Below are 14,779 nucleotides of genomic sequence, written 5' to 3' on the forward strand. Positions count from 1 at the left end.
TGTATATATCATGTATAAATATACACTTATTATGCATCAAGATAGAAAAAGGAATGGCGCAACTGATGATGTAGAGCGATTGGTAAAATAGAAATCCCAGTATTTATCAAATATTACAGAAGCTGTGGCTCCGGCAAGGATCACTGACGTACAATGAAGCTGGGGTGGGTGCAGCTTGGAGGACACAGGATATTGATATGGCATCCGCTTACCCACAGACTATTTGTCAGTTCCAAAGTGAAAAAGAATAACTACAATGGCGAGATCAACAACATCTTGGCCCAGTAATCAGAATGATCACCACTGTGAGGTGGGTGGGAATGGTGTGCCTGCAGCTCTAGGGGGACACAGTATTTCTTAGATGATAGGACGACAGGAAGCGTATGGCCTTGAGCTGATCCTGAGGAAGCATCAGGCTGGCCAGATGGAGGGAGAGTCTTTCACATAACCATGTGCTTCAAAAAAATCAATGTCATGAAAGATAAAGAAAGGCAGAGGACCTTTCTTTAAAAGGAGACTAAAAGATGGGACACACGAAAGTATGTCCACATAGTCATAGACCAAAGCCTATGCTGATGCCTTAAAAAAAAAAAAAAAAAAAAAAAGACTGCTGAAAGAACTTTATTAGGATAATCAAAACATCAGAGTAGGAACTTTGGATATTACATCAGTGTTACATTTCCTGAATTTGATAACTCTACTGCCATTACATTCAGGAAATAGCCCTGCGTCGGCACTGCCACCATCAAAATCTGTCACAGTGTCAAGTTATCTCAGAGGCTTGTCACTTTACCTTCAACTTCTGTGACTGCAGATCGAGACTGAAACATGGAAGACAAAGCACAGATGGCGTACTATTGGGCATATTATTATAATTACTTCTGGAACACCTTGATCACCCTTAAGACGCAAAGCCAAGGTCTTTAGCTTGAACTTTTCCATATTCCCTGCACTCTTCCTCTGCTGCCTGCTGAGCAATTCATCACACTATGATTTGATATTGATCTCACACTCCCATCTTTGGCATGGAATCAGACTAATACAACTCTGGTATTCACTATCTGTGACACAGTGATCCTCCGTTGGGGATGACTGACAGAAGGCCTTGTGTACGGAAAGCTTGTCTGGAAGCCTCTGACAGTCTTCCCCAAAAATAAGGCTTCTTTGGCTTTCCATCTTTGTCAGGCTCTCTTGCCTCTGCCCAGGCTATCTTCAATGCAACCCTAGGCGGAAACCTAAGTGGAACACTATCTGGAATCTGACTATTCTCTTTCCCATTTTACCCAACAGTGTAACAGGCATGCCTGGGTCCCAGCAGCCATTCTGTGCATCTCTTAGTGGTGAAACTGGTGTCCACTCACCTCAGGAGAGATCTTGGAAGGCTGCAGGATGCAGAGCTGGAGTGCTAAGAAAGAAGAGAACAGAGGAAGAGTTTGGCTTGTTCTTGGTCAGGCAGGGGTTTCAATAACAGCCACAGTGCTACCAGCTAGCATCTTCTTATCTAGGATGGGGCAGTCCCCGCTCCACCAAGACACATCCCCACCACCTATCAGTAGTAAAGACTCAGACTACCATTACCAATCTGACCTGGACCCAGATGCCCAGGACCCCCTTCCTGACTTACCTCCATCCAGTAGTGCCAGGAAAGCCAGGATGAGAAAGGGGGCAGACTTTCCAACAAACTCATACATCACACTTCCGAAGGGAGCTCCCACTAGAAAGGCAAAGCAGTGCATAGACAGAGGAGAGCCCCATCCCAGCCAGTGAGACTCATCTACATTACAAGGTGAGGATTTATTGAGGACCTACTAAGCGCTAAGCTCCATTGGGGGCTTGGGGGGCTCAGGGATGAGGACTTGGACCTTATTCTTGTAGTGAAAAAAATGCACTTAGGGGGTTGGGGACAAATAATTAGGAGGTGGTAAAAGGTGTGTGCACCAAGTGCTGCAAAAGCCCAGGGGTTTGGGCCAGAGTCTAGGTGGCCTTATGGGCTTTGCCACATGCAAAAGCAGGAAGCATGTAAGGAAGACACAGAGGTATCAGAAAAAAATGGTGCCACTGGAGAAGAAAATCAGTGTCCTTAGAATATGAGTACTTGGGAGGAGAGAAATAGAGGTGGGGTAGTTGAGACCACTGAGCCAATACCTCCAGATATCTGGATGAGGTGTCTACTGGACTTTCTGGCCTAGGGAGAAACACTAGTTCTTTTTAGCTGAAGAGAAACACCATCAACTCTGAGCTCAGGAAAATTCCTCTGGCAGCACCATGAATGTGAAAGGGATCAGATGGAGACTGGCGTCAAGATCCAACCAAGAACAGGTGAGCTGGCCTTGAAGCAGTTGCAGAGCACATAATGGATCTGTCCCCTTGAAACTGACTGGGATGAGGGAACCTGGGATGCACCAAATTTTAAAGTTGAGTGTTAGGTGGGTGGATACTAACAGGAACAGAACTTTGTTTCCTCTCTTTCCCATGGTGGTAGAAGGTAGCCCCAATCTAGGAAAGATTTTAGGTGCCATCTCAGTGAGCTTGGAAGCTCCCAGTAGGCAGGACTCCATATGTCTGGAGCTCCTGCATGCCCTCTGTGCTAGCAGTGTCTTTGACGTGAAGGAAATGCTCCACAGAAAGACGAGGCGGGTCAGATCTAGTCAACTGAGCGACATAAGTGAACTTCAAGGAGAAGTGTAACCTTCTTGTTCAGAGCGTGGCTTCTGAGTGAGGAAAGTCTGCCTTTACCCTGGCTCTTGCACTGCCTTACCCAGCACTCCCAAAGCCAGGCCACCCAGAGCAATTCCCATGACTTTTCCTCTCTCGTAGTCATCAGTGTAGACACTAGCCAGCATTCCAAGACCTGCATTGAGAATGACAGAGGATGTTGGTCTATGAGAGGTTTCTGTGTGTCCCCACAGTGTCTTTTGTCCTTGCTCTACTATATCTTGAGTAAGAATCTAGGAGTCACAGCTTAAGTGTTAGCTCACAAAACTTAGTCCACAGTATATTGCAAATACTGCTCCCCGCTGGTCCCCCAAATCCTCACACTACTCACTGCCCTGATAATTAACAAGTTTGGAAGTGCAAAGGCTTCTGGGAAGGGTAATATAGAATACCATTGTCTGATTATGAACCAAGGAAAGGAACGCCAGTGAATACAGACTATCGTATTCAACGTGGTGCCCAAGGAGAAGCATGAACATGCCCAGCACCAGGGAAGGGGCATGACCTGGAAGTACCTGGAAGCTGTGGTTTCTGGATATTTACTATTGGAAAATGGCAGAGCAGCCTCACAAGAGTCCTTGAAACATTGTCAAGGATTTAGCAATACTTTGCAAGCTATACTGGTATTTCTGACAATATTAATATAGTGCCTTTCATGAAACAAGAGGCTAACAGAAAAAAGTGCAAAATGGCACTGAATAAAGGCTTGAGCTACTTCATGGCTTTACATGGACTTGTTCTGACCCGTGCTAGCTGCAGGTGAATATTAATTATCACAGGAAGTTATCACAGGCTTAGGGATCTATAGGCCCTGCTAGCAAACCTACACTTAACTTGTTCCCAAATTATAATTTCTACCTAGAACAATGATATTTTCCTTCATCTCTTCATGTGAATATGACAATGCTTGAGGCAGCAAGAGGTCACAAAAAAGGTCTGGCAGTCCTACCTGCAACCGAGGAAAATGAAGATCCAATGCCTTGGAGGGTTCGGGCCACAAACAGCAGGGAATAGGTGCCAGAAAAAGCAAACACTGTGCACAGAGAACACCAAGAAGGCTTCGGTCACCAAGCTGCCTAAGATTGCCCAGCCGCCAGATGACACACCATGACACAGCTGAGATGACTCATTTATGTGTATCTTTTAATAGAGCATGGCTGTTTTACTATCTGTTCTTGAGTTATCTTTCTAATCTTCCCAAGCCTTCAACCAGAACTGATTTTTAATCAGGAAGAAGACTGGGAAACCACATGCATATAAGCCAAGCCGCTGCACAGTGGACAGAAGGCCAGCTCTCCGTGTATCTTGGTGAAAACCTGACATCCTATCTACTGGAATCAGATGTCCATGAAGCCCAATGCCTGGGCTTGGAGTTAGTAGGAACCAACTTAGACCCTAGGACTTCTGAAAGATACAAATTTGTCCTTTTCTGTTATGGGCCACACAAATTACCCAGAGGACTATGAGAACATGTGTGCACATCAGGAACCACAGGCACTAAGTAGAAAAGACTCTGTCATGTGATCAGGTCCTTCCCTTTACTTCATGCTGGAAGATCTTTTGATCAAGTCAAATTAATAATACTGAATGCATGGCTTTGCTAGACTCTGAGCGAAACAGAGACAGAGACTGAGACAGAGACAGAGAGAACATCCAGGTCATACCTCTCAAGACATTCAGCCTATTGGAGACTGACACACATGAAAATGAGAATCGAACAGGAATTTAGTTTAACTTAGAAAAACTAAATTACAGAGTGTTGGCAGTCGGGTTGGTAGGCTCAGACATGCCTTGGCCTCAATTGCAGAACAACATTTCCAAAAGAGAGAAGAATCCCTCCTGAATTAAACCCTTCTGAATTGGAAGAATTATAATCCTTTGGGTCATTCATTAAAGCTGTGTCTGGCTTCCTGACACAATCACATTCAGCACTTATTGTCTTCCAAGTAAGCACATTCCTGGTCTCTCCCTTCCTGGCCTTCAGTACCCTTCACAGGCCTTCCAATGCCATTTCACAGATTTCCAATCCATCCACAGTCTACCACTCTTCTGTCCTTTGAGAACAGAGTGGCCAACCTGTCTTAGTGTGCCCAGATTTTCTTAGCCATAAAGTTGCATGTCTCTTATTCTGTGAAGCCCCCAGAGGATGGGCAAGACAGGAAGGCTGGTCACTCTAGAAAGATCAAAGCAGTGTCCTTTTTCCTTTGTGCTGCCAACCCCGGCCACTATTTAGCTCCCAATTACATTAAGCATGGTATCAAGATAGGGACTTTTGACAGCTGTAGTGGGCATCAATAACCTTTCTTTTGTACTTTTTAGACACTAAATGATGTTACAGAGGGATGTTCCAACTGCTAAATACACTTTGCATGAGATAGAATTGTGCTAAATCAGTACAGCAACACAGGTGATCTTACGGAAACAAAATTTGTGATTTATCACATACTGCTTAGTAGATGAGAAAAGCCTTTAAAATATGAGTTCTTGAGCAACCACCAAGGAAGAGTAGCCATGGCCCTCCACTATCCCATGGCTGTGGGCCTCAACAAGGGCCACAAAGTGACTAAGAATGTGAGCAAACAGAGGGACAGCTGCCACTGCAGATGCCTCACCAAACGCACCAAGTTCATGCAGGCCATGATCCAGGAGGTGTGCGGCTTTGCCCCCTATGAGCGGCACAGCGCGCTGCTCAAGGTCTCCAAGGACAAATGTGCACTCAAGTTCATTGAGAAAAGGGTGGGGATGCACATCCGCACCAAGAGGAAGCGTGAGGAGCTGAGCAACGTGCTGGCCGCCATGAGGAAGGCAGCTGCCAAGAAGGACTGAGCCCCTCAGGAATAAAGCTTTGTAGAAAGGTTAAAAAAAAAAAAATGAGTTCCTGGCAGAGAATGAGACGAGGACATAAGGCTAATGAGTTTGGGCCCCACTAATACAGTGCATGGTATTATTTTGCATGGTATTTTTCCCTAGTCACCATATACTTCTGGAGCCCTGTAACCATGTCTTTTCTTTCTTTAAGCAACATGCTACATGAGCTGCATAAAGTTTTGTGGAATGATTTTTAAGATCTGTGGGGTTGGGGAGATAGCTCAGCAATCTTAGCTTCTGTCTGGCAAGCATAAGGACCTGAGTTCAATCCCCAGTACCTCATGCCTTGCTGGCCCCAAACCACGGGCGCACCTTGCTGGCCACCTAAACCAAGGATAGCAGCACATATCTATAATCCTAGCACTGGGGAGGCTGAAACAGGAGGATCACAATGAGTCTGAGCTGCAGAGCAAGACCCTGTTCCAAATAAATAAATAAATAAATAAATAAATAAATAAATAAATAAAATTTTAAGCTGGCTCAGGTGAGGCATGTGGAGCTGGAGATTGAACAGAGGCCTCCTGCACCTGACTAGGTTTGCTCCAGCAGGCACTTAAACTACTGAGCTAACCAGCAAGCTCCCAAGATTTCTTTAAAATTAAAAAAAAAAATAGACTTGCTTGATGATCTCATTAATTTTTAATTCCTAGCCCTGATTGTAACATGCTCTTGTCACTAGGAATCAAATCCTATGCTGGGAGGCAAGAGAAATGGCAGAGGAGTTGTACAGGAAGTAGATAATCAACAGAAAGCTAACAGAAATAAAAAGAATCAGTTACATGTTTGGAAGGCAGGAAGTCAGCAGAGTCTGCAGGAGTCACTGGCGGATCCACAGTTTGCCTTCCCTTATGCTGTAACACAAAATGGTCCCCAGCCAGGATACGGCAGCTTCCTGCTGAGATGCTAGTTCCTGTTACAGTTCCTGTCTCCTAGAAACAACTGCTCACTGACACACATTGTAAGAACCAATCCAAAGGGCCTGGGAGATGGCTCAGTGGAATAAGCGCTTCCCTGGCAAGCGCAAGGGCCTGAGTTCAATCCCTAGTTCCAGGAAAAAAAAAAAAAAAAGAACCAATCCAAGATAGTAGTTATTCTACCTCTGTACCTCCCCTCTGCAGAACCTAAAGCCCTCGCTCCCTGAGCCTGACATGTTGAGGGCCAACTGACGCCTTGTCAGTGCCCGTCCCATGTTAAAGAAATCTGCCTCCAAATCCTGGGGGTCGTTTAGGGGTTTCTGCTTGTTGCTGCAACATCACATTAGGGTGAAGGTGGATTCCCCTTGCACTTTCATTTACTTTCCATTTCAGTACCAGTGGTCCTTTTCTTACTATTTCTATTCCATCCCCATTTTATTAAGAACATTTAGCTAATACAGGAAAGAGTATTTGCCCTTTTGCTTTCTTGTTCCTTTAGCAAATTTACTTTGCTAAGCTATAACCTTTAATGCCCTTAACTGGAAAGCACTACGCTTTTTGAATTTTTTCAGTCACTATTGTCCAAATCTCACTGTACTCTCTTAGTTGTCCTTTACCAAGGCAAAGCAGGATGCTATGATACCGTCCCAAACATGGAGTGGATGATTGTACTAAACTTACACAGGGGGTTACTGATAGTGGCACACACCACACACACACACACACACACACACTGTAGCTCATGCATTTAAACTGCTTTCATAGTTTTCACTGACACAAATGAAGTACCTGTTCTTCTACAGAATATACACGTTTCAACTATCTTTAGTTGCCACGACTATTCTAGTTTCTAGTCCAAAAATTACAAAGCATTCAAATCTATGCTCGAGTCCACTTACTCAGATGCCTAATTATACTCTGGGCTGAACTGGGCCTGTTCTCTATCCTGCATGATAAAATCAAAGGCACTCAGTGAAAGGCAGTGAAGGGAAGCAAATTACTTACTAATGGTGGAGAGGAACATGATAACAAAGCCAGCAAACATGGGAATATGATATCCGACCCTAAAAGGGATTGAACAAGATTCAATTCCAGCAGGCTGTCATATACATATATATTTTCAATGTAACTGGGAACAGAAATGCAATTAATTTCAGTACATGGTAAAACCTGCCTAGGCATGCAAGTGTGTGGATGGAATACAACGTGTTAATGAGCACAAGTAAATAAAACAAATATGAAACTCATCCCGTAGACTAAGGCCAAATCCTCTTTTCCAAAAAAGATACCTTATCTGGGGTACATCGCCTAAAACACCGGGACAATTCCAGACCCAAACAGTAGGGCCCCGGCTCTTCAGACTGCTTCGATTCCCCTGCTTTTCCCATGCAAGCCCTGTTCCAGAGCACTGAGGAGACATTGGCTGTGAGCTGCTGCTCACGGTTCTCTTCTGGATATTTAGTATTCATTATATCACTAAGCAAACAAGCAGCCCACAGCACTTAGCCAGTACATCACTCTTTCGGGAAACCAGCTTTCCAAATAGCTGATTCCCCTTGGACCAGGGTGTTCCCTCTTTTTCCCGTCTAGCCACCTACATGAAACCTCAGCACACAGCTATTACTACCTGAGCCTGTGGAGTACTATGCTCCCCCAAATACCTGTTGGTGAGAGGGCCCACAAATGGGTTGACCAGAAGTTGCATCAAAGCCTTCGAAGCAAACAGCACTCCAACCCGAATGTTCTCCTCCTCCAAGAACTCTGTGCCCTGCAAGCAGTTGTTTTTATGTGCTGAGCTGGCTTCGGTAGCCGGCGGGGGGATGGTGCTGGAAGAGCCATTGGGCCAGGCTGTTCCCCTGGAAACACCTTCTTCCACGACTACGGTGGTGTTGTCAAAAAAGGAGAAGATGGCAGTGAAGGCAGGAGCAGTGGGAGCTTGTGGGGAACTCGGAAGGTGGCCGCGGTGCAGAGAAGAGTTGCTTTCTTTGAACTCTGTGGCGTACAGGAAGGTGGGCACAATGGGCACTGAAAGTCAATGAAGATCTGTGGTGAAGGCTCAGGAAGGTAATCTTCTCACCATTACTAGATTCAGGAACATTGCTACGGGGATTCATTTTATGCCAAAGGAAGGTGTCCCAGTGCCATCATCTACCCACTCAAAACTGTACCTGCCCATACCATCCTATTCACAAAAGGACCTGAATTCCAGCTATCAGACAGTGGATCTCATGGATTCATGGATTCTGTACTGACTAACTCACTACTCACTAAGGTGATTTCTAGCCTAAAATCAATACTTGCTGAGCTATCCTGTGTTCTTGCAGAGAGGTGGAGAGTGCCTGAAAATTGAGGCACCCACTGCATGCATTCTGGCTGAGGTACAGGAAGGTAGGTGCTGCTCCCCCACCTCTGCTCTCACACAGCAGTGATCAGAGAACTGGAAGAGGCTTGGGAGCCAGTGTGGTGTGAGAGGCCGCTGCTCTGCCGTGGTTCTCCAAGGCTCAAATCCCAGCTCCAGCTCCTGTGAGCAGGTGGCCTTGGGTGTGGCATTCAACACTTCCAAACATATTTTGGGGGCGGGTAGAGAAAATGCAAACAAGCAGGATACATTGTTTTTAGAAGTTAATCTATGTGGCGAGTGGGGCATTGCATGTGTTTTTGCTTACAGTAATGATTCAGCATTACCTAATTCAGTGTTTGCAACAATGTAATAGAACATAGCTCTAACTACAGAACCATGAATAATAAGCACTGACTGTATTTTATTGACTATTTGTCTCAGGAAAAGTTCTTTGTTTTTTGTTTTTTGGTTGTTTCATTTTTTGTCTGCTTGAGACTGGGTTTTACTATGCAATTTAGGCTCGCCTTGGACACACTGTAGCCCAGGGTGGCTTTGGCCCTGCAGTGGTCCTCCTGCCTCAGCCGCCCAAATGCTGGGATTGCAGGCGTGTACCCAGATGCTTGGTTGGGAAGATTCTTACTTTAAGACATACATGATACTCACAAGGGGCAACATTTTAATAACCATTTATATCCTGACAATAACATGTATAGATTAAAAGAGCATCAAGCAGAATGAACAGGAGTGTGGGAGAGGTGGGGCTTGGTTTGGAAGGCAAACGCTTCCTACTGTCTCAGAGGCCACTGGAGCCCAGCACCTGGGAAGACGGAATGAGGAGGAAGAAAAGTGAGGTCATTCTAGCCGCCTAGTCTCCTCTTTCACAGCCAGATGCTCTCTGAACCACCTGCTCCTTGAGCCCCTGCACTCGGTAGCAATGGCTGGAGGATTTGAACTCATTGCCTGCAGGTCTCCTTGACCCCCAGAGACCTCCATTCAGAAACATTTTGAAGTAGTTTACTCACTGCTGCAATTGAGCAGGGTGTGCGCTGCCTGCCAGGGCCCAAAGCCAAAGAACCCTCAGTACGAAGAGGTCTTAACTTACCCACCACGGTAAGCAGCATGTTGTCCAGGAGCAGAGCTACAAACACCACCACCAGCACCAGCTGCCGGGACTCTCTCCCTTCCTTCAGCAGCCGCCGGGGAGCATCCAGGAGGACCCGTAGCATGGCAAGGCCGGGAAGGTGCTCCCAGTTGAAGGCTGGCACCTTTCCAGGGGTGGAGAGCAGGTCTGCCCAGCAAGGGATGCTCACTGTTCAAACGAAAAGTGGGGCAGGTTATGGTGGGTAGGATGGTGCTGAAAAAACTCCTGTGCCTTGACTCCATTCACTTCTCCCTCTTAATTATAATTCCACCAATGCCCAGGAGGCCTTCCAGGCAAGTAGTACATACCAACAGTTCATATCTGGAACTGTACCTAGCATATTTAACAGGCAGCACAGAGCACCGGGCCCTGTGTCTCTTAAACGTCAGACATTTCCACTCATCCTGGTTATTTAGGTCATTGCTTAGGTCATTGATTGGTCATAAACTTGGGTCATTGTTACGTCATTGATTATTTAGGACTATTACTTCCTTTCTTTCCTGTAAGTTCATTTATTTAAAATACTGTTTTAGAAAAGTAATTCATATATATATATATATATATATATATATGTTAAGATTATTATGCTATTAATTTCTCTTAGTTCATTGAAATGAAAGATTTGTGCTAATATTGTTTGGACAGTTAACTGCCTATTCCTTGTACTCTGAGTAACTGAGCTGAAGATAACAATATGCAATGTATTAACCATTGTTACCCTCCTATTATCATGTTTTGAAATTATGTTTTACTTTTTCTCTTTTGAAAATAAATTTTAAAAGATGTTCTAAAAATAATTTTATGTGCTATACAAAACTATTCTGTCCAGATCCCATGTACCACCGCATATGTCTCGCGCAGCCCAGAGTCATTTATTTCCAATGCTCGTGGAAAATCACTGGGCTGGACCAGCATTTGCATGTCTCAGTTCCACAGTCAGAGCCTCAAGAGCTGAGGAGATCTGTCTAGGGTCAGAAAACGGGTGTCAAATAGGGTGAAATCCCAAGCTTCTCAACTTGAATAGTTCCACTCCACCATTTTCCTTTGTTGTAGAATCTTAGCCGTGCGCCTATTCCTTTGTTTAAGCTGCAAGCCCCTGCTCAGAAAGATGTGTTACCCTGTGAAGATGAAGCCTTGCATGGTTAGTGGCCCATCTAGGGTTTCCCATCATTCACTAGCATTCCGTCCAGCACCTTGTCACGCTTCAAGTAATCATAGTTTGGTAAAGAGTTCATTTTCATTTGTGTGGCTTCTGTTGTATTATCAGCAGTACCAATCATTTAAATTATTAAAATTGGGAAAAAATAAATTATTAAAATTGGTCACTGTCATGAAGTGTATCAAGTCCTAAAAATTTCATCTTCTTTACATTTACTATTTTAATTTTTTTAGTGCATGTTTGCTTTTGATTTATCAACTCCAATTTACCTATCCTAAAGAAACTACCAGTGATACAGCCAAAGATTAATCATCAAAATTATCAATAACTGAATTTTTATTATTGAAAAATGGAATATTTTAAAGTCATGTTTTCAAGCAATCATAATGACTTAGGAAATACCCTAAATACAATGTTAAGTGAGAGAAGGAGGGAGGGAGCGAGCAAGGGAGAGAGAGAGAGAGAGAGAGAGAGAGAGAGAGAGAGATTAAATTCTATTTATAGCTGGAATTCACTTAAGTAAAAATAAATGTATAGGTCCATTTTTAATATTCAAATATTGTCTGTTTATAACCAATGATTTCAATTATCTTCTTTTTCATTTTTATTATTTCTAAATAGAGTATTCTATAATGAACAAATGTCATGATAAAGCAGAAGATAATTTTAAATGATTTCTCTGGAGTTCAGCATCAGCCTCAAACACTGGATATAACGCGAGAGCTGACCTACTCAGTTCCGAGGCCAGGAGCGGAAGCCCATTCTTCAAACAGCAGTTCAGTTGGCCAAGGTCCCAAGCGAACCAAATCCCAAAATAAGCTTTTACCAAATACTACATGCAATTATTTAAGATCCTTCACTTCTCTACCTAAAGGATTTTCAAACACAAATTTACTTAAAATACAGAAGGATTGAAAGAAGAAAAACAATGAAAATGACAGGATATTATGCAGAACAACACTGCACTGTAAGGAGAGACCCCAAAACAACAAGAACGAAAGGAAAGGAAATTTCCAACAAATCAGTAGTAAAATTGATAGTCAAATTCTTCTAATAAGCAACAAAAATGACAAGGAAGTATTAAATTTGTCCAAAAAGAGAGAGAATAAGGTCTTACCTTGAAGCCCATCTTGGTGCGAGGCACCCAGCAACACTCACCAGGCAGCAGGGACTCTGCTCTCTGTTCTCCGAATGTGGATGTGCTGAAGGATTTATTGCCACTCCTTATCTGAGGATGCTGTGTGCATGTGCCCGTGCCCTTTGTCCACACAGATCTAATTGGAGGCTCCAACAAGTTTCGCTCAGACCCTTGGCTGCCTGCGTCAGAGGCAGGTAGGCAGGGCTGGGCAGCGCACAGGGAGGGGAGAGCTCTGGCTACCTACAGAGGCACCGGACTGCCCTGCTTTGCTTGGGCGCTTATCTGTTATCAAACTCTTTAACTCTTGCCTGGCTCTGAATACAGAGCATAAGACAAGATCGAGCCAGGGTGCAGTTCCTGTCATTTGCTACTTAGTCATAGGCTCCTCATACTCTCATTGCTTCCCGGAAAGACACAAATCTCAGAACTTGTACAGAGCAAAAAATAAGATACATCGAAGTGGGCTTGATGTTCTCAAGCCATAAACAATTCGATCTCGCAATCCGATCTGTGTGGGCTGTTAAGGGCACAGCCCTCGCATCCCAATACCAGTTCAGTACCTGGGACAAAATGGCTTCCAGTAAATCTTTCTTGTGTGGATCATAGCGTGAATGGCTATGTGACAGAGGACAGCTCAGTCTGGAATCCTGAGAGACAGGATGTGTCTTAGTTTCTTCATCACTGAGGCAAAATGTCCGACACCCACAAGTTGAGGGAGGAAAGCTTTATTTTGCCTTACAGTTCATAGAGGTGTTAGTCCATGGTAGGCTGGCCCCAGGCAGGGCAGCATGGCAGAGGGGCATCACAGAGGAGAAACAGTCGATGGCAGAGCAGGCAGGAGGCAGCGAAGCCGGCCTTCCATCACTCCCCTCATTTTCCATCCAAGGCTATTAACCCGTTGACTGGTGCCACTCACATCCGGGTGGGGCCTTCACCATCCACACCCAGAACTGTGCTAAGCCCACGTAGTTATCGTACACCCTTAATTCATATTCCCACATCTAGATCCAACTACTTCTGAAAAGCCCCAACTGTGAACCCAAGGAGCTTTTGAGGGATGTAAGCCATAATAGTATGGGTCTGCATTATTCTGATATTAAGAGTCATCGGGATATTTGAAAGGTGGTAGGGTACCACAGGAAACTAAGGAGCTGCATGGGCTAGGAAGATAGTTCAGTGGCATAAGTGCCTGCTGGGTAAACCCAAGGGCCTGAGTTCTATCCCTGGTATTGCAAAATAAATAAATAAACAAACTAACTAACTAAATGAGCTACTAGCCAGGCAAAACGCTTAAATATTGGCATTTAGAAATACAGAAAAATTACCTGTAGCAGTACATTGCAACATGTATATTAAGTTTAGATTAGTTATTGCTTTTGTTTCTGTAGAGTCTGACCTTGTTTTAGCAAATTCTCTTCCTCTAAAGGTTGATATTTAGATCTTCTAACATCACGTTCCTGTGCACTTACTAACTGGAGCCAATCTTCCCACATCTTCTCTCGCTGTGCACTTATATTCCTATCCCTGTTTTCTTTTCTTCCCCTCACAAAACCTCCTGCACTCTCTTCACTCCATCCTTTCTTGGTATATAAATTTGTCATTAAAGCCATATTTTCTTTCTTCCCTTCCTCTTCATGTTTTCTTGTCTTTCCTCCTATTTCCTCATCTATCCTATATTACTAGTATTCCTTTATCTTCTGTAGCTACTTGAAGGGTAGAGAACATTTAAAACAAGTTTTAAATCTTGTCTTGGTGTGTGCCTGGCTTTTCGGATGTCGATGTTACCGCTAGCAGCTCTCTCTGCACATGCAGTGCCAGCAATGCACTCAGTACTGTATCTTAAACAGCTTGAATGGGTGCCTTCATGCTGAGCCACAGTAGAGGAGAAAAAATCACTTCCTAAGGAGATGTCTACACTCCTAGGAGAGTCTCCCACAGCAACTGGTCTGCAAACTTTAACACAAAAACAAGAATCATGAGAAAACAAGACAACCAGGTACTTCCAAAAATTTATAACTCCCCTAACACTGAGCCCATGGCTGCTGAGGTGGATCAAATCTGAGAGGAAACTTTTCAAATGCATGCAGCAAGTGGTAAAACAGAAGAAGAGACCAGCAAGCAGCTAAATGAATCAATTACTAAAATGATCAACAAGCTAAGAGAAGATGTAAACAAGCAACAGAACAAATTAAAGAAGATGGTGCAAGATGGGACAGACCAGTGCTGTAAAGAGACGAAAGTTCTCAAAAAGAAACAGCCTGAAAACCTCAATCAGTTAAATAGAAAACTTCACTAAAAGCCTCAGTGCTAGGAAGATGAATTGGAAGAAAGGATATCATGACTGAAGACAAAGTGAACCTACAAGAGCAGTTACTCAGTAAGATTGAGAAGAAACACAAGGAACAATACAAAGATTGTCCAAGAGCCCCTAGACAATTCTAAAAGAGATGTAAGAATCATACCTTTTGAGGAAGGTATTAAAAATTATTATAGAGGGGCCAGG

General features: G+C 44.0%; 1 protein-coding gene across 6 annotated transcripts in view; it reads right to left on the minus strand.

Annotated features, from left to right (window-relative positions):
• Slc18a1 (solute carrier family 18 member A1) overlaps window positions 1-14,779 on the minus strand; it is a 43,674-nt gene that overhangs the window by 15,426 nt on the left and 13,469 nt on the right. The window contains exons 1-8 of one of the 6 annotated variants that reach the window (XM_023714643.1): window positions 12,256-12,517; window positions 9,941-10,147; window positions 8,159-8,522; window positions 7,503-7,561; window positions 3,665-3,748; window positions 2,759-2,851; window positions 1,625-1,714; window positions 1,362-1,405 (exon numbers count right to left, since the gene is read on the minus strand). In XM_023714643.1, the coding sequence (XP_023570411.1) occupies window positions 1,362-1,405; window positions 1,625-1,714; window positions 2,759-2,851; window positions 3,665-3,748; window positions 7,503-7,561; window positions 8,159-8,522; window positions 9,941-10,064 (858 nt within the window). In that variant the 5' untranslated portion in view covers window positions 10,065-10,147; window positions 12,256-12,517. Of the gene's footprint in view, window positions 1-1,361; window positions 1,406-1,624; window positions 1,715-2,758; window positions 2,852-3,664; window positions 3,749-7,502; window positions 7,562-8,158; window positions 8,523-9,860; window positions 10,148-12,255; window positions 12,518-14,779 lie in introns of those variants that run through there. The other 5 variants (XM_004630623.2, XM_023714645.1, XM_023714644.1 and 2 more) reach the window with 5 other exon arrangements.

The sequence above is a fragment of the Octodon degus genome, unplaced genomic scaffold, assembly GCF_000260255.1.
Source record: "Octodon degus isolate 3935 unplaced genomic scaffold, OctDeg1.0 scaffold00036, whole genome shotgun sequence".
In the NCBI taxonomy this organism is placed as follows: Eukaryota; Metazoa; Chordata; class Mammalia; order Rodentia; family Octodontidae; genus Octodon; species Octodon degus.